At 36.9% G+C, this 22,490-nt stretch overlaps 1 protein-coding gene across 1 annotated transcript; it reads left to right on the top strand.

Moving 5' to 3' along the window:
* Positions 1–8,905: 8,905 nt before the first annotated feature.
* Positions 8,906–21,537, top strand: hltf (helicase-like transcription factor). The gene is made up of 25 exons (XM_041270042.1): positions 8,906–9,455; positions 9,609–9,837; positions 10,343–10,509; positions 10,909–11,048; positions 11,130–11,230; positions 11,443–11,514; positions 11,956–12,147; positions 12,642–12,737; positions 13,244–13,298; positions 14,777–14,855; positions 15,259–15,335; positions 15,435–15,482; positions 15,870–15,965; positions 16,188–16,264; positions 16,449–16,592; positions 16,836–16,974; positions 17,119–17,254; positions 17,423–17,602; positions 17,712–17,836; positions 18,770–18,948; positions 19,218–19,337; positions 19,979–20,091; positions 20,436–20,616; positions 20,840–20,920; positions 21,058–21,537. Exons 2-25 carry the CDS (start codon positions 9,619–9,621, stop codon positions 21,202–21,204), a joined length of 2,964 nt encoding a protein of 987 aa, XP_041125976.1. The 5' UTR covers positions 8,906–9,455; positions 9,609–9,618; the 3' UTR covers positions 21,205–21,537.
* The last annotated feature ends 953 nt before the right edge of the window (positions 21,538–22,490 follow it).

Raw genomic sequence — 22,490 nt, 5'->3', positions numbered from 1 at the left:
TACCTGTGTTGTTTATTTTATACAGCCTTTTTTGCTCATCTTTATCAAGGCTGCCAATAATTTTGGAGGTGACTGTATATGTATAATTATTCTTTTATATGATGGCCAAATATCATGTAAATGTTAATCAAAATGAAAGCTTCCTCAAAATAGATAATTGCACCCATAAATTGCATGCAGTAAGTCTAATTTATTGCTTAAAACCCTTTAACTAAAGCATTACATTCCAGAATGTTTTGTAGATTACGTATTCGCAATCTAACTATCTTAGAAAACATCTAAGTTGCAGCGTACACCGTTAGTCGAATGGGGATCTTCCACATAAAATCGGGGACAGCTTACCACTAAGCAAACACCCTATAGACACTAATAATGGGGATGCGTTGCTGGGAGTTGACAAATATAACAACTACGAGTTAATTTACACATTCGAACCCGATTGGACCATCTAAATTTGAGGGCAATCTTTTCAAAATTATATTTTATATATATATATATATATATATATATATATATATATATATATATATATTTATCAATATCAATATAAGTTCTAAAAAATCTATCAAATCTGAAGTGTTATAAAGTGATCAGTAATCCCTGATAACCTGCTGAAGATCAGAATGTACACACATTAGGGGTGTGTGTATTTTGTATTGTACAGTGTATTGTATAGTAGAGGGGGTCTGAATTAGATACCCTCTTTTTCATTATTTACAATGTATTTTCTTAGCATCAATTATAATGTATCAGAAATATAAAAACAAACTATTTTTTTATATCACATTCTTTATTGTTGTTGCCATATAATTGCAATAACACATCCTGTTTTGGAATACTTAACTACAAATAGTGTACTGCAAAAATCTAGTCCTATAATCTTTGTGTAATATACTGTTTGCTTGTAGCATGTATATATGCTACATGTCATTTTCTATTATAAATTCAATGTTCCATATAAAGCGGGTTAAGTATTTGCTCAAAGGGAGCTTGCAGACACTATACTGTACATACAGTTTTCAACTGTGTGGGGAATGTGTCCTTTATTCATGAGCCATGAAGAGGTAACTATGCAACACAGTGGAAAGCATACGGGTATCTTGGCATACGACTGGCAACGTTTTATTCTGTACCGAGCCCAGATTCTGTGTTGGTATCCAGGGTATGACTGCAGATTTGTTTCAGGGGACAGGATTATAAATCGCCACCCATCTGCTTCTATACCCTACCCCTGACCATTCTGTTCCATTCGTAGTTGGATTACTAATCCAGATATCTTGCTCATCCTTGAGTTGCATGTGGATTCCTCCATGCATAAAACAAATGTAATATTTTTGACTCAAGTAAATGCTTCGTAATGAACAGTGACCTCTAGTGGCCAATTCAGACATAGTGTTCTATGTTATGCCGTATATCATACTAGATTGTAAAATTCAATTTCAGCATGTTTATTTATTTATTTAATTCTGATTGATGCAGGTATTACAAAGACTGCAATTTAGGTGGTTTTTACCTGTAAGGAGTGGTTTGGGCACACACAAAATTGTGACCCTGAGCATAATACACATACAAGTGTCTTCTTTGAACAGACACGTCGTACGGTTTAGTTGCTGAATGATGTCACGCACGTATTGCCGCAGTCATTTTTGATATTCAAAGAATTATCTGTTGAAACTCAGTATCTGTAAAGAATTCCTAAAATTTGCGTTTCTTTAAATTACAAATAAACCTACACTAAAACAAAAAGGCCTGTGAAATGTAAACAAATATACATGTATTTTTGGACCATGCTTTTGGGTGCATATATGAATGAGATAGCTGGGTTGTCTTGGTGATAGATTTGAAAAAAAATATGGACTGCAAGAGTGAGTATGTGATTACTGCTACAGCAGGGGTTGCAAATATGGAACAGTGTTGGATATTCTTCCAAATCAAAGACAGGAACAGCCTCTAATTCCCAGAAGCTCAAAAGCAGACTGCTTTCAAGTCGCAGGGTATGACAACTACATGGGCAGATAAATGGGTGTTTATTGTTAGGCAGCTGTGTATTTCAGTGATTTGCATGAGTTCAAACTTAAGAATCATATTGTTTAAAATGTATCTAACAGACAAAATTAACAGGACTATGTTATAGATTTGAGAAAAAGAAACTGTTAATTACTTTAGCGTTCTAAAACCTATTAACACTGTTTCTTTTATCTTACAGTTCCTTGGTAATCGCAATGCGGTCGATTTACCACTCACAAATAACAGCATTCAAGTCATTGCTGTGCTGTGTTCCTTGGAAAAAGTCAGGTTGCATTAGAAATTACTAGTTACTGGCTCAACAGATACTGAAAGCAGCAGGAAAACGCCATCACTGGAGGAAGGGTGCCTTCCCTTGACAGGATGTATGCCTCAGAAATTAGCAACAGATTTCATTTCTATTAAATGTGGGTTCTTGCTCAGGGTGGCCTAGGGCTTTAAATCCTTATTTCATTCTTCTAAATGCAATATTATTGTCTTTTGGTGTTTAGATCTCCAATCCAGGGCTTGTACAGACGTGGTACAGAAGAACCATTTTTAACCACTTCTGTTATAGCAATACAGGAGATTGGGAGTGACAAAACATGCCAATGTGTTACAAGTTCCAATTTTGTTTCAGACAGGAGAAAAACACAATTTTATGTACCCATTACAGTTACTGCTGTTCTAGATATTATCAACCCAGAAGCACATGCAACATTTATTTTACTGTTTTAACGCAGTGAACTGTATAAAACAATTTTATTTTGTATTTTTTTCAGTAATTGCACTTACAGCATATCATCGGATCAATCCAAACAAAAAATAAATACAAAAATAAAAAATGCGTGCTTAATGTTCCATTTGAGCATCAGAATTCCAGAACAGTAAATATTGTAATGAGAACATAGGATTTTCGCTTATAGGTCTTTTGTTTTGTTTCATAGTGCCCTGTTAATAACAGCATCATGAACAGAAGCAGTAATGCTTAAAAAACAGAGACTTGCCAGAAATGACAGGCCCTTTCATGCCATAGTGGTCATTTTGGGAAATCCTGATGTGGTGGATTGTTTTTCCTATTTTCCTTTCAAAAGTACTGTCCTTTTGGTGTATGGTGTATTGTCAGACCACAGAGCTCTGTTGTGAAGTCCCTCCAGAGCCAGTAGCCAGCTGCCCAAAAATCCCACCAGATCTACTCTTACCTAAAAACTACAAGAACAACTATAATAGTATACAGGTGATTATAGATCCAGTATGTCCGCTACAAAACATCACGTTCTTAACTCTTACCGTATAATATCAGTGAAAAAGGGGGGGTTTGTAAATTTGTAAATATATATTATATATATATAATATGTATCGATATTTTATAATGATTTCAGATTTAAAGTCTAAATTTCGATTTTTTTTCAGTACTAAAAAAAAAGCAAGCTTTATTATTTATTATTATTATTATTATTATTATTATTATTATTATTATTAATATTAAATTACTGTTTCAATGACAAACTTTCCAATAAGTTTGAACCACAGCTCAGGTCTGCTTCAGGTCACCTGACCCCAATATTCCAATAATGCCATTAAAAGGGTTTTGGTGTGTCATAAAAAATGTGCAGATTTGGCATGAAAGTTGGTCACACTTGGCTCGAACTGTGAACTTACTTAGTACTAAGCTGCACTACACTTTACTGATGCAAAACTTACACAGCCAACAGTTGTAGTCAGTGTTCAGATCGTTCTGCTTCATGCTAACCCACACAGCACGGTCTTTGTCTTGAGTCCTGCGATTATGGATTAAGCATTCAGGAAATCTGTAACTTAGGTTTTGTAGTACAGCTCTGGCCAAAAGTTTAGCATCACCCTATAGAATGAATTCATTTTGCTTCATAAAGTCGAATGAAACCATCTGAATAGTGTTATGTTAACATATTGAATTACATACTGCTTTGTTGTTTTCCATATACTTAAAGAAAAACTGAGAAAAATTTAAAAATCTAACATGAATTTCTGTACTAATACTATGGCTTCCGATAGAATTTTGCACTATTATTTTGTAGTTTCTTTGATTACATGATATCAATTAAAAGATCTAAATTATGTTCATTTAGTGTTAAAAAATATATTGTTAAAATATATATAGATCTCAATCCTAAAATCCTAGGTGATGCAAAACATTTGGCCATAGCTGTAGATATTACCAAAGTCATTGTCATTATAAATCACCAGCCTATGTAAGACCATATTAATGCTGTTTTGTTTTGTCAAGTAGGTCCAGCTTGTCATGTAACTATAGCATTGGGTCCTTTAGCTGAATAAAAGAAAGCTTTGTTCAGACATATTTTCTGCCATCTGTAATTAAGCATGAGGTTTGTCAGAAACATTATTTCTGAGATTATCTGAGGTATACCTTATGTTGCCCAAGACAGGTTTTACCTAGATACAGAGCTGCAGTCAGGTCTGGTTTTTACATCTAGGACCTGAAATCTTAAACCATGATATTCATTCATTCTGCCTTTTCCTGACCTCAAAAATAATCTCAGAAATAATGTTTCTGACAAGCCTCATGCTTACTTATAGATCTGAACTACAGCATACACTAAATAACAAAACTTGCTTTTATTTCTTCATCTGAAGGACAAGATGTTTGCTTCTGCAACAAGGTATGAACTCCATTGACAATTAGTTTTAATTAACATGTTTTCATTCTTTAAAGTGATTATGGAAAAGGCTGTTATAGAATCACCAATAGAATTTCACAAAAAGCACCAATTATTAATCACCATCTATGCAGATTACCTGAGCGGATTATAAATAATAATTTCCACACATCACATTGTTAGAAAAGTTTGAATCACACAGTAGTACCATCTGCTTTAACAGGATAAGTTAGGTTATAATGCTTGTTCAATTTGTCAAGCAGTAAAACAGATTTCCTATGTTCAAGGTCTACACATTTTAAAAAGCCTTAATGATCAGACTTGTATGGACTAAAGAACAGCCTGGAGATTAAACCCTGAAAATGTGTATTAATTTCTCACCAGGTCTTTATCCAGAAAAACCTTGAATTTCTACAGATGTGTGAAGAAATCTCAATAGTGCGGATTGAATCACGTCACCTTAACAATACAAATACAAAACATTACTAGAGCATAAACACAATGTTATGTGCATATTTTGACTGTTTTTAAGAGATTGTCTCATCAATAAAGTACTGATAACCCGGTCACACTCAAGTTAATAAATAGGGCCTGTCTGTGATGGCAGCAGGAAGATGAGTCATCATCTGTAACCTGATCAATAGGCATCTGTCGGGTTGTAGCATATGTATGGGTAGCAGGAAGTGACTGCCTCTGTGATGTCCTTTATAACAACTGCTACGTCTCTCAGCCCACTGTTGCGATAGGACTTCAAGACTGAAACATGGCGGTCGAAGCATGCTCTTCCATAGTCGTCTTGGACAATCTGGGGGGTCTCTTTCCCCAGTTTGTCCGCTGTTTCCATGACAATGTCACATGTCAGGATCCCTGTGGCAGCAATGAAGTTTCCCGTCTTGATGATGCTGACTAACTCCCTAGCGACGCATCTCGTACCTCAGGCAGTCCGAAAAGGCCTCCACACCAAAGCAAAACAAAGAACAACTGTTGAGTCTTAATAGAAACCTGGTCCTTACGGAGAGACAGACAGAGAGGGCAAAGAAAATGCACAAATAGAGAATGCTGTTAAAAGTGAAGTGGTCTTTATAGCAAGTCGATTACCAAGAGGGGGTGTTGATGTATTTTAATAAGTAATTGAGCCCAATTTTACCGACAAGAAATAACTAATTTAAGTTGTTCAAGCAGTCTTAACTGTACTAAAGTGGTTTCTTATTAGCTGGCACATGTCGTTAAATCAATGGAGAGTGGGGGGGGGGGGGGGGGGGGGGGGGGGGGGGGGGTTTAAGTGGGGGGGGGGGGGTATTTTATGTACAGAAAATAAACACTGCATGAACTAGTTTTTTTGTATCAAATTTTTGTTCTCGTCTTTATAGCACTTTAGTCCAACGCCCAAAGACCTGGAGAGATCATGAACAATACCAAACTTAATTTAATTCATAATAAAGCTTTGTGGATATGATTAGCCCTGCAAGAACATGATAACACATAGTACAAGTAGAAACAGCTACCAGCTCTCCTGCTCCCACCAAACTCCTTTACTGATGTTATTCCTCCTCCATTCTCTTATCTGTTGTGTCAACACGCATCCCAGAGAACAATGAGGCACTGTAAATGCTTTACTGAGGAAACAGTTATCAAAAGGTAACCTTTGGTTTCATTACCAGTGATGAAAATTGTATAATTTTCAGATGTCTCCCATCCAACAGAAGCAAATGCCACAAATTTAACAGCAGGTGGCAGCAATGAGTTATTAAAAGTAGAAGCATCATTAAAACTCACAAAAAAGTAAACAAATACTGGTTAGGGAAGTTACAAGAATTTCACGAAATTATTAGTTTCCCCTGTATTAATATCTTTACTCACATTACTTTTCTCAGGACACAGGGAATATGTAAAACTAATCATTTGGATGTTTCTACGCTTTAGAAAAATTTTAAGCAACACTAGTTTCTATTGTCTGTGTTTCTGCTGGTTGGTGTGTTTGACTAGGGTCATTTTCAACGGTAAATGAACAAATGTACATATGATGGGAAAAAAATGCAATACATACCATGAGCTCCTAATTATTATAATTATTTTAAAACTTTGTTTCTTGTTTCTGTTGCTAGTACATTAAGTAACGTACCTCTAATGGAAACATAGAGCCAGACAACCTGGTGAATGCTGCCTGGTAATGGAAGGTGGTGTGTTCAGAAACATGCGCTCCCTTTCCTGTAAGTGGTTCCTCATCCACCCCCTCTTCACTGCACACGTTCAGCTGCACAACCTTCATCCTGTCCGATTTCATGCTTTCCAGCTCATGTACCCCGGTCCTTACTTCGCCTGCCAAAGAAACAAAAAACAACAACCTGGCTAACTACATTTAGCTTTAGAAGGAGGAAAACTAGCAATGCGACAAGTTCTATTTTTTTAGTTTCTGTGCACTCCCCCCACACACCCTTCTGGTGCTCCAATTGCACTTTCCAAGTTGGAGTGTTGTGCATGTCACAAACCACCCACTGAATTTGGGATCTAATGGATCAGAATGAAGACTGAAACCTCCTTTCTTTTATGGAGCAGATAGTTATAATGGTCAATCATTAGCATATATGTAATGAAAACGGCCTTTCCTTCTGCTTAAGAAAACCCAGCAATTAAAAGATCATCTATGGTAATAGTTTCCATGGGGGAGTGCAACTAAAGAGTTTAAAGCTACATTGAAGAAAAACAGTCAGGACAGGTCATCCACACACAACCAAGCATTAATAATGTGCTCTCTTATCTAAGAAACGATGTCGTGCAGCAAACTTGGTGCCTTTCCAACAATTACATGGGAAATAAAGCATTGCAGTTTGTTCCCACGGATTTGACAGTGGAAAAAATCATGGGCCACATAGAATTCAAAGCCAAGGAATGCACCAGAAACACAGTGGCTGCTGACTGCCTTGATGTGCAACCAGTATTACTATAACATGACCCCTACATAAAAGCTTACTGTCCCACAGTTACATTTTACAGCTTGTTTTTTCTTTTTTAAAGTTATAACTTGGCATCACTACATTACCAGTATTATCTTTGTTAATTTTATAGATTGCCAATCTAACTACATTCCTGTTTTTACCTGAAAGATGACAGAATGTGACATACAGTGTAATAAAGTTCTAGGGGGAGAGGGGTGTACGTGAGGGTTGCTCTCGGGAGGAAGTCTCAGGCACACCGGTGTGTCACGTCTTTAGCTACCTGGTTGTAAGAAGTTCTAGTAGTTTAACTAGCAGTATTACTTCAAGTACAATAGTACAATATTTTGGAAATTCACTAAGTTTGTAATCCTGTAGACCTACTACTCCTGTGTGCACAGTACTAATTCTGCAAATATATTCAGTCGAATATTAAATTGAAATCGATCAAAGATATTCTGTCAAATGCTGTACTTTGCAAACTGTTCAAATGCAAATGCGGTGTATATTTATTTCTTGATTGCATTTGAATGCAAATGCACTTGAACCCAACCCTGGTACTGGTATACAGGAAGGAAGCAATGTCTTAACAGTAGTTTAATACACCTCTGTACCTATTCCAGTCTGCAGTGTTCAAATAGTTAGAGCTGAGACAACCAGAAACAAAGTTACTCAATATTATTTACTTTGCTATATCCCAGATTTCATTTAAAACCACATTACCCGAAGTGTGCCCTTTTCATGCAGTTGCAAAACCATGTTGCAGTCAATAACACTGAAAGTTGCTAACACAGTTTGAAAACTCCTTTTTGCAAGGTTTAATGCTGGAAGTTAACAGCCTGTAACTTCCTAATTACTTTCGCTACTAGATCCCTGCATTTAAATAAATCCAAGAATCCTAAAATGTTGTCGTTTCAGAAGAAAAAACCTTCATTGATTATATTTACAAAGAAAGATATAGAGGAATTAACATGACATAATATCGGAATTCATAAGGGTAGAAATACATGTACATTGCCCTAGTGCATATATCTGTTTTAAACAAAACGTTTTCACAATATATTATTGTTAGGATCTAATCTTAGCTGCTAATACAATCGCACATGCAATAGAATAAATATAAAAATAAATAACTTATAATAATTTAATCAAACAGAGCAGTGGAGATTGTCTTCTAATAACGATTTCAGAGAAAGCGAGATAAGACGATGTTGAAATACGTGGCTTTTAAAGAGAACAAATTATTACAGTATATTGAAAAACAGCTCCCCCCCCCAGAGTTGACATGTGCTACTGCAGTTCAAAAGGGAACTTCGTGAAAGGCAGTCAGGAAGGCAGGCGGTGGAACTGGCACGGATAGTTCAGTGATGATGACACAATGACACACACGCAAACTTTTAAAAAACAAAACGCACTAAAATGGTCCAATATGCTTATTGCGCGATTACGTTACACAGCACGTCTTTGTATATTTCCAGCCCTGTGAATTTGATTGGAGGAACGTAACCTTTATGCGGCTTTGACAACACACCCTTGTTCTACACGGATTGGTTTATATTGTCTTGCGTTGTTTTCGATTGGCTTTATCAAATATCAATCAGTGTTTATCGATTCGCGGGTATCATATCATAATAATAACTTGACTGGTTTAGTTCCTGCATACATATTTCGCAGGGCCTGCCGCCCATTTCATAACAACAAACTCAGAATTATTATTATTATTTTTTTGTTACTGAAAGTGCCTAACGAATTTGCCCGTTTTTTTTTATTTTTTTTTATCTTCAGTTCAAACCATATCTGGAGCGGTTCTCCTTCGCTCTAAATAAAATAAAAGAAGATAATTTTGAATCATCTTTCTGGGGTAAGCAATTATAAATGCAACTGTATTGTAAACATGGAGTATTGTGGAAATCGATTTCAGTAAAGCTTAATCAATGTAAAATAATGTGTTAAGTATAACCAGATTACAGTATACAATTTAACATCACCCATGTTGTGTCATCGTTTCATACAGCTAGAGAAACATGCACGCCCCGCTACGAAGAAGATTTTACGTCGCTGGCTCGTCTCAGTTGACTACTTTTGATTTCCTCTCGGTTCCTGACCAAACAGAAACCTTGTTCCAGTCCTTAAACCGCCAGTCTGCTGACGATTTAACAGTCGGAGATGATGATCACGATGCAAACACGCTGTTTGGAACCTTGCGTGGAAATGTGGTGGGGTTACGTTATTATAGTGGCGTGGTATGTAAGCTCTTATGACGTAATGTACTGTCGCTAGTGCAATATGACATCTTTCTGACTTTTGAGGAGAGCATTAGTGTTAATGTCTAATGCTCGATTTAACACATCGACAGTTGTGTCCTAAAAATCTGACCCATTCCAGACATTGCAGTCTGACCTATTTCAGGTTTTCCTATGAGCTTGATTAACCACAGTGTACAGATAAACTCAATAGTGTCTTATTAGACATAGTAAATCTAGGACTGGCTCAAACTGCTATGCAACAGGAGTCTTATTTCCACCCCTGCAGCTTGAATCGATTTGTCTGGTTTGACTAAATGCAGACACATTCCCCAAATGTTGGGCATGGAGCTATTACTAACATGAAGGCCTTTCCATGAACAATATCTCTGAAATGGTTACACATTACTGAAAAAAAGTGCTTTCAGTAAATGCATAATTATTACCCTGCGTACATTTCAAAATATTATGCATAGATAATACATGTATACTTTTTTCCGTGTAGGTCAACAAAAATGAAATGGTCTCCCTTGTGAGGCAGCCTGATAACCCATATGACAGAAATGCAGTTCAGGTGAACAATGTGTATGGGGACCAGGTAGGACATATTAAAAAAGAACTGGCTCTACCCATGGCATACATCATAGACAATAAGCTGGCAAAGGTTGAGGGGTGAGTAATGTGTTTGAATTCATCTCGCACATTGTGCACTAGTAATCCTTGTTGTATTACAAAGTTCTTTCTTATTGCAATGGCACATACCACTTGATTTTATAAGGGTGATTTTAACAGGGTCAACATAAAACTTGGACTATATTCCAGTGCAAATCAATGTATGCAAATTGTACTAGTTTACAAAAAATAAATAAAAATACAAATACAAGCTAGTTATTTTTTGTATTCTTTGTCTTTGAAAGCTGAGTTCTGTTATACAGAACACCATATTTGCAGTTTTTGCTTCACACATTTTAAAGGTGTTTCTGCAAAGAACTGCACTGCATCTAAAACCTATTTATAAAGTAAACTATGGAAGTGCTGCAGAAATGTTTTAAGTGTGTTTGTTTTCAACAGGATTGTCCCATTTGGCACCACAAATGCCTTTTCTATGCCTGTTCAGCTCAATTTCTGGGGTAAAGAGGAACACAAAGCTTCTGTGGTTGAGAGGCTCAGTCGATCCGGATTTAAACTATGCCCACCTTCAAAGAGTACAGGTATCTCACAGCTGTGCCTGCAGGAAAGGGGAGAGTTTCTGCTATTCAAGTGTTAAGCTCTGACTGGTTTAATCTTTTCAGGTTTTGAGACCAGTAGTTGGGGAGTAGGATCGATGTCGATGCCTAAAAGTTTCAGACTTGCATCTGGCTGTCTTCCTGTAGTCCAGATGACGGCTGATCAGGTGCAGTATCTCATTGAATACAGTGTTCCTATGTATTCTACCTATTTGTACTATTACTGGAATGATTACTGATTACTGGGACAATACTATACACCATATATTTTGTATAGGAAACATTAAAATACATTTGAGCAATGTACTGTCTTCTTGAACTTGCTTCCTGTACTGTATGTGTTAGTCATTGAATGAAAACTACATTTTGTGATTCCCAGCTGAAGAATGAGTTTGACAAATTGTTTGAAGATGTGGTGGACACCAAAGGACGGATGATGGAACCAGCTGAAGTAGGCAAAATATTTTTTTTTAACTTAATATGCCTTTATGTAAAAAGAAAAAAAAAAGGAAATGTTATAGATGTCAGTGCTAGGACAAATATCCGAATATTCAAACGTATATTTTTTGACATGTGTGGATGAGATGTTAAATCAGTGTCCTATTGTAAGTGATTCTGCATATAATGCACAGTTCACAGCCTAACTCTGTAAAGCGCTTTGTGATGGTGGTCCACTATGAAAGGCACTTTATAAAAATAAACATATTATCATTATTCTAACACAGCACTAATAGATATACATGTTAGTATGTTCGATTAGTTTAGAGCTCTGAAGGTTTGAATTCTGTATCCTAGTCACATATACAGGTCTGCATGTTGAACGAATTCCACAGAGAGTGTAATGTGAAGACACAAAGGTGTCTGTAAACTGAACCTCTTTGTGATGTTTTAGGCTGTTGGCACTGCGCTGCTTGCACACCAAAAGCAGGCGTTGGCATGGATGGTATCTCAGGAAAACAACAATGACCTGCCACCGTTTTGGGAGCAGAAAAACGACATATACTACAATCTGCTTACGAACTTTGGAGTTAAAGAAAGACCCGAGAAAGTTCTTGGAGGGATCTTGAGTGATGACATGGGGCTGGTAAGAGTCAAGCAAGTGCATCAGCATAGCCTTGGAAAATGAATTAACATTGATAGGTGACCAGTTTGATTCTGCCACAGACCTGTATTAATTGGGTGGAATCAGTGTCATCCGTGGTTGTTGCGGTTTAAGCTCAGATCAATATCCAAAAGTTCCTTTTTTAAGCATGAAAATGAATTCCATAATTCTAAATGCTTTTTTTTAAATGTCTTTTGTGGAAAGATCATACTAAAGCAAGTCTATAATACTGTATCATATATCATCTTAAACACAGAATATTTATTTTTTCCCTATTACTCTGCATATGTGGTGATAAAGTCTTCTATATTAGTGTTAATATTATTATGTTATATTAGAGTGACATTTGTGTATTATGTGTTTACTTGCTTGTACTTTATTGTAGGCAGCTCAGTTATCCCTGTAAATATTTCCAAATGTGTACAGATTTCCTGCAGTATGATTTGCTTTTGATCCTTTGGGTTTTGTTTTCTTAGGGGAAGACTCTGTCCATGATTGCGCTGATTCTTACAAACTTTCATAAAGGAATGCCTCTTCCCCTTGAGAAGATTGATGAAGAGGAGACTGCAGAAGTACAGCCATTTTATTCTCATTGTATTTTGAAATGTCAACCTAGTGGTTTGCAGGAAGATGATGTTGATGCTGCTACAATTCCAATGAACTTCAGTTGATTACACGTTTGGAGGTTAAACTTATGAGAAACCTAGGGCTCAGTATTATTTACCTAAACCACCCAGGGATAAAACTTATCCCAGCTGGGTATTGATTGATCAAATGCCCAAAGTCACATGGACAAACATTTTGGTTACTGTTTCCGTGTACAAGTACAATGTTTTGAAGTTTTACCTCACATTTCAATTCACTACACTTTTCGCCTCATGCCTCCAAATGAGTTAAAACCCAAATAACAAAGAACATAACTGCATTTCCAAAGGTGATGTAAAAATAATAAGTAAACCGAGCATGAGTAAGGAATACAGGCCTAATGTAGCTAATCAGTGTGAGATGCTAATGAGTGTGTGATGGATGCAAGAGGCACAGGATGATGCATTTTCTTCTCTGTTTTTTCTTTCTTTAGGATGATATTCCTCTGTCTGTAGCAACTCTCGGAGGAATACAAAAGAAGACTACAGGTGCAAAACTTTGTCAGTGCTGTGTGACACACTTGCTTTGTATGTGGCAGGAAAAAACGTATTCCCTTGAAATTGGCATTTGTGTGTGTCTTTGAGGTCAAACTTTTTTTTTAGGTTTCCAGTCCGTGTGTGTGTGTGTGTGTGTGTGTGTGTGTGTGTGTGTGTGTGTGTATAGTATATATATATATATATATATACAGCTCTGGAAAAAATTCAGAGACCACTGCAAAATTATCAGTTTCTCTGGTTTTACTATTATAGGTATGTGTTTGGGTAAAATGAACATTTTCGTTTTATTCTATAAACTATTGACAACATGTCTCCCAAATTCCAAATAAAAATATTGTCATTTAGAGCATTTATTTGCAGACAGTGACAACTGGTCAAAATAACAAAAAAGATGCAGTGTTGTCAGACCTCGAATAATGCAAAGAAAATAAGTTCATATTCATTTTTAAACAACACAATACTAATGTTTTAACTTAGGAAGAGTTCAGAAATCAATATTTGGTGGAATAACCCCGATTTTCAATCACAGCTTTCATGCGTCTTGGCATGCTCTCCACCAGTCTTTCACATTGATGTTGGGTGACTTTATGCCACTCCTGGCGCAAAAATTCAAGCAGCTCGGCTTTGTTTGATGGCTTGTGACCATCCATCTTCCTCTTGATCACATTCCAGAGGTTTTCAATGGGGTTCAGGTCTGGAGATTGGGCTGGCCATGACAGGGCCTTGATCTAGTGGTCCTCCATCCACACCTTGATTGACCTGGCTGTGTGGCATGGAGCATTGTCCTGCTGGAAAAAGTTGGGGAACATTGTCAGAGCAGAAGCTTGGCTTGATTCATGCGTCCTTCACAAAGACAAATCTGCCCGATTCCAGCCTTGCTGAAGCACCCCCAGATGATAATTTTGCAGTGGTCTCTTAATTTTTTCCAGAGCTCTATATATATATATATAATATATATATATATATATATATATATATATATATATATATATATATATAGGTTCCCAAAGGTGGAAAATCTAGGGGAAATCTTGTCATAAAAACATCACAGGTCTTCACTATATCCCTATATATGTCAAATATCCACAGAAGGTGGATAAATCCTATTTAGGATAGAACAGTATTTTTGTTAGTGTCCAGTAAGTGAATCACAGAGGCCCCTTAAATAAGCAGCCGTCTGTCTGAAATACCCATACATGTCCAAACCCCTTTGGCGAGCAGTTAACTTAGGTTTTACTGTATTTCTAATTAAATGGTTTAGGTTGATATTGCAGTGAGTGAATTCCTTTTCATTTTAGAGGCTTCAGTTACTGACAGAGGGCTTGCCTTTTTGGTGAATAGTTGCTATATTTTAAGGACATGCATTTTCACCACCACTTGTGATAGGGTTTTCAGATAGGAATACATAATTATAATTTTTTTCTGCAATTTTAAATCTGCTTGCGTCTCTTACTTATTGTCTTTTTCAGAGGAACCGAATGAAAATGTTAAAACAGATGAAGCTGTGAAGAGTACAGAGGTTTCTGCTGGTGGTTCTCGTTCAAAAAGGTGAAACAAAACACACACACACAAAAAAAAAAAAAACCACACACACACACACACACACACACACACACACACACACACACACACATAGAAAACAAGTAGAAAGCTGTTTTAGGACACCCCACTCTGAGTGGCCTAGAAACTCAAGAAAGAAAAGTACTTCCCTCAGTTAAAGTACAGTAAACAAGAGGCACTGGTCAGTGCTGATGCAGGCTTGACTGTAGATATAAATACAGTAAGATGACCATATTGTGAAATGTAATTATGTACACATTTTGGATGATGCTAGTGTTACTGTAAATATTATCACAGAGCCAGAAGTGAAGTTAACCTGAATGCTGTTAAACTCTTTAGTTCAAGTTTGACTGGTGTTTTGCTTTATTTGAAAAAAAAAATGTTCACAAAGGCAAAAAGCGAAGGTGACGTACATTTACAGCAGTGACTCTGAGGGCTCGAGAGATGAGGAATCTCCTAAAAAGAAAAGTGAGCTTGAGTGGAAATTATTCTTTTTTTCTCTTCATTTATTTATTTATTTATTAATAATTGAATAATTCCTGAAATTGTTTCTTTTTTTTTTTTCAGGTAAAGTAGAGCGAAAACAGGGAAAGGACAAAGGAGGTTCAAGCAAAGGTATGTCCTGGGATTTTTTTTGCTTGTGTGTCTATCTACTTTTCCAATTTTATTGGGCTTAGCGCACATTTTCTAAACAAATGTAGCCTTTTTTTTGTTGGCAGCTCAGCAATTGTCCCGCGTAACACTCAAGCAAGTTTTACTTTTTGTACTGCTTGCAGGCATTCAAGGAAAGCAGAAGAAGCCAGTTTTACTTCGTCAATGACAGTGAATTACCACAACACCAATATGTTGACATCAGAAGCACAATGTTCTCGGTCACCTTCAATAATATTGTTATTCTGACTGGCTGTGATCGACAAGTTCTTGAAAACTGCTTACGCCAATCCAAGTTGGCGCATGTAGTTTCACTTCTTTGGCCTATATGGGTTTTGTTTTGTTTTGTAGGGCGTGTTTCTTCCCCGATGGAGTGTTTTGATTTTGCTGCTGCCCTTGAAACGTCAGCTGCTGCAAGCACCTCCAAAAGGAAAGTCAAGAAAAAAGGTTAGAAGAACATTCCAATTCCAGCATCTTACCTGTGTGTGTGTGTGTGTGTGTGTGTGTGTGTGTGTGTGTGTGTGTGAGGGAATTCATTTAAGGACTGATTGATTGCTAGATACAGTACTATACATCTTATCAAACAAAACACATGCTGGTGTTGTATATCTGCTGTCCTTTTTTAACTGCAAGAATGCAATAAATGGTGCTTGTTGTTTCCTTTTGTAGGTGCTGTTGCTAGTGCTGAAATGAAGGGAAGAGCTACCCTTATTATTTGCCCTCTGTCTGTTCTTAGTAACTGGATTGTAAGTGATACTGGTGAACTACAATAATTATTTGTCAGATTTAATAAACTGTGAGGAAATGGACACCATAAAGGGACTCCTAATAAACATTTGAATTGTAAAAATATAGAATGTCATCACAGTGTGCAATCAGACATATTACTACTGTCAACAAAGTTGAATCTTAAAATTGGATGTCTTTCAGGACCAGTTTGAGCAACATGTGCGCCCCAATGTAAAGCTGAGTGTTTATCTTTACTATGGCTCTGACCGGAGCAGGGATCCGTTATTCCTTTCTTCACAAGACATTGTGGTGACGACCTACAATGTGCTAGCAGCAGATTTTGGGGTAAGAGAAAGTCACTTGCTTGGTGTTCTATCATTTGGTGTAAAACATGACATATTTTACAATGCCGAGTGGTGGTGTGTTGAACACGTCCCATTCTGAAGTTTTTAAATCGTGACAATGGAGCCCTTATTCAGTTTATGCCATGTGAAGTTGGGTACAGTGCACATGTAGTCCTGTATGTAGCACAGTGTGTATTTGATACATTCCCACGGTTCTGCATTCCTCTCATTTGGTAATTACCAGAATAAGAATGACAGCCCGCTCCACAAAGTAGACTGGCTTCGAGTGGTGCTGGATGAAGGACACACTATACGAAACCCCAACGCACTCCAGACAAAGGCTGTCTTGGATTTAAAAGCAGAGAGAAGATGGATCTTAACAGGTACGTCACTAGTAATGCTGAACCTTCACAAGAGGGTGCATGTAAACCTGCTCTAAAATTTAGATTAGAGAACAGTCAAGTAGCAATCTTTGGTTTGGCATTAAAGGCAGGACTGAAATTGTTTGTTTGTTGTGTTGTTTGTAGGCACCCCAATCCAAAACTCGTTGAAGGATCTCTGGACTCTCATTTCCTTCCTGAAGCTGAAACCCTTTACCACGAAGGAGTGGTGGAACAGGACAATTCAACGGCCAGCCATGATGGGGGATCCAGAAGGGTTTAGGCAAGTACCTGGAGGATTCATTTCTGTAGCTGGCTTGATATTTTGTGGAAATGTGATCGATGGGGATATGGCAAGCAAACCAATAACTGGGATTACATCTACTGAAATCACACCAATGCACTGAGTTTTATAGTTAAAATACTGAATAAACTTAAGTTATTGTTGCAGGCGGCTGCAGGCCTTAATCAAAAGCATTACATTAAGAAGGACAAAAGCAAGCAAAATAAATGGCAGGCCAGTGGTGGAGTTACCAGAGCGGAAGGTATTTATTCAGCACATTACGCTGTCCGAGGAGGAGAAGCAGCTTTACGAGTCTGTCAGGAAAGAAGGCAGAACTGTTATTGGCAGGTAAGGGAACAACATGCTCCATATTCTGAAAGGGGTCCTGTGGATTACGGGTTTGCTTGCTATGCAGTGGTCTCCCACGTCACTGACCATGTAATCTGATTTCCTGCAGGTACTTCAGTGAAGGAAGTGTTCTGACAAACTATGCCGACGTTTTAGCTATCCTGGTGAGGCTCAGACAGTTATGCTGTCACCCACGTTTGTTTGGAAGCTCTGCTTTGACTGTGGATTCGAAAGGTTTGTTTGGCCACTCCAGCTCAGGCAAAAGGTGTACAATTATGAATGTTCGTGGGTAATTTTAAACAATTGCATTATTTACAACTAAAGAGATTGCAGTAGATTAAACCATGCACTTCTGGTGTTTTGTTTTTGGAATGTTTATGTGACACCCTGCACTTCGTGAAATTCTGTTATTCCTGAATAAAAGGGTTTATTATTATTTCTTGAAAGTCATAAGATAGACTGGAACGTTGGATAATGTGCACTGGGAATTAATTAATTCTAGAAATTGTGTTTTTTTTTTCCTATACACTGTATCAGAAATTAACCTACAGACAGGGACAATTTTGAGTATAATTGTAGCCTAGAAAAGAGATTTGAAAAGGCATTGCTCCCAATAGATTTGTGGCACAGTAATCTTCAGCTGCGTATTTAAGGTATTTCATAATGCAAGAATACACAATGTTAGTTTCTTCTATATTATTGTCAGTGATTCTAAAAGGGGTTGCATAATTACTGAGCTTTTTAATTTTAATAAGAGGAAACGTGGTTCCAGCCTTTAATTTAGCTTCCCTGTAGAATGAGTGAATTCAGAGCACTCCGCAGTTGAAGGCATTAGCTCTGTAGGTGTTTCTTGTAAACATCAGTATACAAAAACACCACCAAAGTAAACAAAAGAAGAAAAACAAGAGATTCCTCACTTTTCTCTTTGGTTTACATTTTATTTTTTATTTTAATGAGCCATTGCAGGTAGTAACAGGAGGCTGGATGTTTAGTTGGAAGCTTGCTGCTGGACAGAATGTAGACTTTGGACACATGAAAGACAGATAACGCCTTTTAAATTAATAAATGGTGCATGCAATAGCAACCCATACTGTTAGTATTAAACTATACATTTTGAAGGCTTTATCCTTATAACTAATAATTAATATAATGTATCTTTTATACAAGATGATGCTACACCCAGTGAGCTACGGGAGATGCTAATAAACAAAATGAATCTTGTGCTGGGTTCGGGGTCAGATGAAGAATGTGCCATTTGTCTGGACTCGCTGAGATCTCCAGTGATTACCTACTGTGCACATGTCTACTGTAAGCCCTGTATCTGTCAGGTTATCCGTGCTGAACAGGTTTGTGCTCAACACAGTTTAAAAAAGTTCAGATTTTAATTAGCAGACTGTGTAGACAGGAAATTATCTCTGGAGTTGTATAAATCGTCAAGTGTTCATGATTTTTATCGGAAAAGTGTAAAAATAGTTTTTATTATCCTGTTAGTCACTAAAATATATCATTTAGCATATAGAGATGTTGGATCACATTTAAACCCTGTTACTGGGACACTGTTTTTTATTGATAATCTGTACACCATAGACCACCATTTTTGCTCCTTTTGTATCAGAATGCCAAATGCCCTCTGTGTCGGGCAGAGATCAAAGGGGATCAGCTGGTTGAGTACCCTGAAGAGAAGAACACGTCAGAATCTCTGGAGACTAAAGACAAGTGGCTTCCTAGTTCAAAGGTAGGCACATGGTCGTTGTTTTGCTTCACGAAGTACAGTAGATGCTGGTTATTAGCAACACTGATAAAGACAACTTTTGGTTATTAACAACATTTTCACGGGAACCAGTTACATCCCATAGACTTTAACGTTAATGGATTTCGGATATTAGCAACTATATGCCGCTTAATGACAACTTTTTTTTTTTTTCTTTTTTTTACAATCTCTATGGCTACGGCATGCACACAAATACACACATCGCAGCGTCTATCAGTTTTCGGAACGCAGCTGTGCATTTTTTGAGTCTGATGTGTTGTTTGCTGTTTTTAAGGATATTGCTAGTACGTTGTTGTAGTACTATGTGTACAATACTGTGTATACTTTTTCACACATCTGTGTAGTATTATTAAACAGCTGTTTATTCTGATGTTTGGTGTTTTTTTCATGTTTATTTTAACACTGTAATGAACCAAGATGTGTATTTCAGTGCGCTGAAACAACTGTAGTATACATCCTTTTTTTCATATACAGACACTTGAAAATGTGGCGTTTCAATCTGTTAAAGACTTTGCTGGGATCCTAGAGTTTACTAATAAGCAGCATCTACTGTATTTGAATTTTCCTCTTGTACAGTAGTTTGAGAATTTCTTGTGGTTTTTCAGGTAGATGCCCTGATGCATGAATTACTCAAACTACGGGAGGAAGACTCCAGTGTCAAGAGTTTGGTTGTTTCTCAGTTCACAAAGTTTCTGTCTCTGATTGAAATCCCTCTAAGGTCAGATTTCTTTTTCTCATATTTACAATACAAAAAGGTAGTCTGTTTAGTAATCAACTATCAAGTTATTTGAGTTAAACTGTGGACGGATATTATAGCGGTACCAAGGAAGAGATGTTGTATGTGTAAGGTATAGGCTGAACACACAATATCAAGCTTTCGTCTAAAATTGAACACAATTGCTTTTTAATAAGGTCTCCGGGGTGAATGGAAGTGGTGTTCTGTGGCTTGATGAACCCTATCAATCCTTGCAGTCTTGTTTTTTTTTTTTTTTATGGGTTCAACAGAAAAATAAAAACGAATGTGCCGATTTAGAATCTTCCTGCTCTTTTTTCTTTGGACAGAGAAGCAGGGTTTTCATTTGCACGCCTTGATGGGTCCATGAGCCAGAAGAAGAGGGCATCTGCCATACAGGCTTTTCAGAACAGTGAGCAGGGGACTCCCACCATCATGCTGCTTTCACTGAAGGCTGGTGGGGTCGGCCTTAATCTCACAGCAGCTTCAAGGGTTTTCCTGATGGATCCGGTAGGTTTCTGACATTGCAAGTGAACAACAACGAAAGCTAAATATCACACACATGAAAACCTCAGATTTGCTCGCCACATTTTTTTTTTTTTTTTTTTTACCAAACAACAAAGAACAAAGTGCAGGTATTAGTTATGTTCTAATTGGAGCCAAAGCCGTCAGTTATTACTTGAAGTTGATTCTTACAAACCGCTTTTCAGTGCATGTTGATATGTCTTCATAGGCTTGGAATCCTGCAGCAGAGGACCAGTGCTTTGATAGATGCCATAGGCTCGGCCAGACAAGAGATGTGATCATCACCAAGGTGAGCTCATTATTTTGGCATCATCACTCTTAATGTAGAAGGGTGTTGCTCTCTTTACCAAGCATTCACCCATAGCAAGGTGTGGTGATTAATCTTAAACAATAAGCTAATTACAAAATTTTCTTTTTTAAATCTAGTTCATTGTGAAGGATTCTGTAGAAGAAAATATGACAAGAATACAGAAGAAAAAGAGAGATCTGGCAAAAAGAGCTTTTGAAAGCAAGAATACCAATGCGATGAAACAAGCAAGGATTGACGAGATCAGAACCCTAATGGAGATCTGAAAACAGCTGCAAATGAGCCAGATTATATTTTAATTCTATGCTGTTCTTTTTGGTCATTATTTCATAAGTACTCTAGTGCAACAACTCCCCATGGTCCATAAAGGGGTAAAAATTATATTTTACAGTTTAATTAAGCCTAGTTTCAACACTGTTTCATCCCTGAGAAGAGGAATGTGTAACTTAGAGATTCCATTTATCTTTATACAAAATCCTAGATAGACTACAGGACATCTAAATATTGTTTGTAAGACAAATTATTATGTAACAGACTTCAATAATTAAATTTAAAAGCTTTTCTTTGAAAAATAAAAACTGACAATACTGGCTCTTAAACTGGCAAAAGCATATTGTATGACTTTGCTATGTATGCAGCTGTCAGTTTGTCTGAAGTTGTTTCGATACTGTATGTTCACAACACCACCACCATCTAACCATTTCTTCAAAGTTAAAAGCAGCATTTTTAAACACTGCATAACAAAAGACACCCCATGAATCAATTCAGCTACATTACATAGTTTCACAGCACTAGCTTTATTTTGCAGATAAAGTGCCATTGTACAGGAAACATAGCAGTTCAGTTGTAACGCCAGTGGATTTTGATAAACTTCATAATGGCCGCTTTCACTTCAGTGCCAGTATACATACATCAGTGAACACTTAAGACTCCTGACAAATTTATGACAGCCTTAAGCAAACATATTTGGAAATCTGAGTGTTTTGCAAGTTAAAAGGTCCATGCAATACTGGATATTCATTTGAACAATGCAGAAGGTAAGAATTGTTAAATGTTCAATGGCTATACCTCACTTGACCCTATGTCAGTGCAGTAGTAAAGCATCTTTAACAAACGGTAGATTAAGCCAAAGCAGCAGGAAAGTTTGTTAAGGCTTGCATATTTCACTGGTAAGCCACCAGGATTTACCAATGTCAAATACTAAAAAGCTGCTTTACCTGAATAGTCAAGTCTGTCAAACCATCTTAAACATGCAAAATATTTACAAAAGTAGACTTAACAGCAAGTTCCAATTTAACATTAATGCTGAAGACATCATGGCAGTTGTTACCAAATTTGAGGTCTGAAACAGCCAGATTAGTATCAATTAATCTAAGATTAAAAGCCACCTTATTCCCTTTTGTAGTATAGGTGATCCAAAGATCATAGTTAATTACTATTTAATTACTATTCTGAAACACTAGCTTATCTGAATAAGATTTTAGATACACAATATGAGGCGTTTATACTGAATAAGAGAGATCAGGTTGACAATTACCAATAAAAAAAAAAA

This window comes from Polyodon spathula, chromosome 14, assembly GCF_017654505.1.
Source record: "Polyodon spathula isolate WHYD16114869_AA chromosome 14, ASM1765450v1, whole genome shotgun sequence".
NCBI classification, from domain to species: domain Eukaryota; kingdom Metazoa; phylum Chordata; class Actinopteri; order Acipenseriformes; family Polyodontidae; genus Polyodon; species Polyodon spathula.
Note: the sequence above shows the minus strand (reverse complement) of the source record. Positions and strands in the feature narration are given on the sequence as shown.